At 58.7% G+C, this 2,790-nt stretch overlaps 1 protein-coding gene across 1 annotated transcript in view; it reads right to left on the reverse strand.

Annotated features, from left to right (window-relative positions):
• RRP12 (ribosomal RNA processing 12 homolog (S. cerevisiae)) overlaps positions 1 to 2,634 on the reverse strand; it is a gene marked incomplete at its 5' end in the record, with an annotated part of 9,974 nt that extends 7,340 nt beyond the window's left edge. Inside the window, 10 exons of the mRNA XM_009879173.1 lie at positions 2 to 18; positions 95 to 186; positions 267 to 365; positions 648 to 775; positions 1,066 to 1,204; positions 1,310 to 1,426; positions 1,600 to 1,705; positions 1,895 to 1,971; positions 2,216 to 2,299; positions 2,396 to 2,634. Of these exons, the coding sequence (XP_009877475.1) occupies positions 2 to 18; positions 95 to 186; positions 267 to 365; positions 648 to 775; positions 1,066 to 1,204; positions 1,310 to 1,426; positions 1,600 to 1,705; positions 1,895 to 1,971; positions 2,216 to 2,299; positions 2,396 to 2,634 (1,098 nt within the window). The remainder of the gene's footprint in view (position 1; positions 19 to 94; positions 187 to 266; positions 366 to 647; positions 776 to 1,065; positions 1,205 to 1,309; positions 1,427 to 1,599; positions 1,706 to 1,894; positions 1,972 to 2,215; positions 2,300 to 2,395) is intronic.
• Positions 2,635 to 2,790: the final 156 nt, after the last annotated feature.

Genomic DNA, 2,790 nt, shown 5'->3' on the forward strand with positions numbered 1-2,790 from the left:
CACAGGTCCTTCTGCAGCCTGGAGAATAGAGAGCAGTGGGTGAGAGACCAAGCAGCTGCCGCTCCCCCAGCCCAGCCACGGCCTCTGCCTGCACCTGCCCAGGTTGACGTGCGCCCGCTCCATGGTGGACAGCCAGGTCAGCAGCGGCTGCAGGTCACTTGTGCTGGGCACATAGTCATAGAGGGCCTGTGGAGGGAGATGGTAGGTGGGCAGATGCCGCAGCACTGCCAGCCCCGTCCACCCCTGCAGCAGCACCCCACACTCACTGTGATGATCTGGGCGTTGAGCTCAGGTGGCAGGCAGGCCACGCTGGCCTGGGCACTGAAGAGGCTGTGGAAGGCTTGCATGGCACACGCTGTCACCAGCTGCAAAGGACACGCTGTCAGGAGCTGGACCTCTGATTTATACCCACTGTCCACCTACCCCAAAGCAGGCTCTGCCCCAGGAAGACCAGCACTGCTGCAACTATGCCCCACCTTCAGCCTCTCTCTTCTGCAGCCCGCAGGCCAGCAAGCACCAGCTGCCCCAGACTCTTTTATGCTTGCATCCTGCATTTCCAGGCTCCCAATTGGCAGCTGAGGGGCTTTGAGCCCTTCCAGGGCACAGCCAACAGCTCCCCTCACCATCCTTGGCATGGGGACACTCACCACATGGCTGAGGGTCATGACTCGGAGCAAGGTCTCGCAGCAGGTCTTCACCACGGCCGCAGGGAAGCAGGGCAGCAGGTCCCGCAGCAGAGCGAGAACATGGAGGGTGGTAGTTGCTTCCTTGGTGCCTGCAGGAGCAGAGCAACATCTGAGCATGTGGCACCCCACGGCAAAGCCCCCGTAACAGCACCAGACTCACAGAGTCAGGGTGAACAGCCCCCAACCTGTGGAAAGAGCAAAGCAAGAGACAAATGGCTGAGGACCCCTCAAAACACCTTAGATGCCCTAGAGGCACCTCATACCCTCCCCAGCACTCAGCGGTGCTGCCCACTCCCCTCTTCCCTTGAAGTCCTTACTCTCCCATGGCCACAGGGCCCCCCACACTCAGCTGCAGACCCCTTTCTCTAGTGCCCCACACCTCCAGCTTTTTCTATCTCCTGTACGCAGAACTTGGCGGTGGAGGGTGCCGCAGGGTGATGATCAGGGGCTGCATCTCCAAACATGAATTCACTGCCCCTCAGGATGGAGCACACACCATACTGTGCCGCTTTCCGCACCTAGGGCAAGAAGAGCCCAAGTGGGTAGACCTCATGGACACACTGAGCCCCAGAAATGAGCCTCAAAAGCAGTGCCATCCCTCACCAGTGGTACCAAGTGCTCACCTTGGGCTTGGTATGAACACAAAAGCTCAGCAAGCCATGATAGACCTGGAGGGTGATGGGATAGCTCCAAGCTGCCAAGTCCTGTTTCCGCATCAGCATGGCCAGACAAGAGAGAATCTATGAAAAGAGAGCAGCAGAAGCATTACCATCACCTCACAGAGACCAATCCCCCTCATTGCAATGGCCTCAGGCTGAGCACCCAGCACCACCCTACAGGAGCAGCCTCGCTCCCAGCTCTTAGAAGACCCCTGGGCAGAGCTGGCACGGCTGGCTGCCTCTTGGCTACTCACCCATCGCAGGGCAGAGGTGGAGCTGCTGCAGGCCTGCGAGGACAGAATACCCATGAAGGCTTTTGAAGTGTCTGAGAACTTTTTTATAAGCACAGGGCTTGGGACCCTGCCGGGAGAAGAAGACATATCAGTGGGGTGAGGAGCAGGCAGCTGGTGGCAGTCACATGGAAAACTTCTTTCCCAACACACTCCAGTTGGGTCCTTTACCCAGCCTGGAGAGGTGGGACAGCACAAGCCCCTCTTCCATGATGGGGCCAGGTAGCTTTCCCTTCTCTTCCCTCTGCCAGCTGCTCACCTCTTTAGGACAAGGTTGAGCAGGTAGGCGACAGCAGCCAGTGACTCAGAGGATTCCACCACCTCCAGCGTTGTCATCTGGGAACAGAGGATGAGTGAATGAAAGGGAGCAGGGCTCACACCAGGCCAGCCTTTCCCCAAGCCCAACCCTTGAAGAGATGGGAAGAGAAACTAGGAGCAGCCCAACAGCATCTCTGCTGAAGGTAAACACCCAGGGTCTTGGCTACGAACGCAGCACCTTTCTGCACCAACCCTCTTGAGACCCCATCCATGCTGCCAACAGCAGCTCCCCTCACACTTCCTCCCCATAAGAGTCACTCACCAGTGCAGCAAAGTACTCCGTCTCACTCTCCTTGCCCCCTCGTGAGCGGATCACCTCCGTCACAGCTGCCAGCACAGCACAGATCTACAAGAAGTGAGTGGAGCAGGTCAGCGCCCTCAGCCTCACATCCAGGGGCCCATCCCCACCAGATCCACACCCTGCAGCCAGCCCTGCTTGTACCTCTTTGTGAGCAGCAGAATTGGATTCCCAGAAGCGTTGCACTTTGCTGAAGGTGATGTTGGTGCAGTCGCTCAGCCCACTGAGGAAGGTGCCAGAGGACTTCTCTGTGGCAGCCTCCGCAGCACCATCCTCCTCCATCCGGAGCTGAGCACCGTCACTCGCCCGCTCCAGACGCAGGGACCCTGACTGCAGCTCATTGTGCAGCTTCACTGCATCCACCGTCAAGTTGCTCTTCTCTGCTGGGGGTGAAGAGATCCGCTAAGAGACGCAAAGGCGCGCTGCTCTGCCATTCACCCCGAAACCTCCATGGCACCACCTCTCCCTCCCCGCCCAGCCAGACCAGCTTGGCTGGAGCTCATCTCCAGCAAGTGGGACCCAGATGCTGATTTCCCCTG

Source organism: Apaloderma vittatum, unplaced genomic scaffold (assembly GCF_000703405.1).
Source record: "Apaloderma vittatum isolate BGI_N311 unplaced genomic scaffold, ASM70340v1 scaffold41761, whole genome shotgun sequence".
Lineage (NCBI taxonomy): Eukaryota > Metazoa > Chordata > Aves > Trogoniformes > Trogonidae > Apaloderma > Apaloderma vittatum.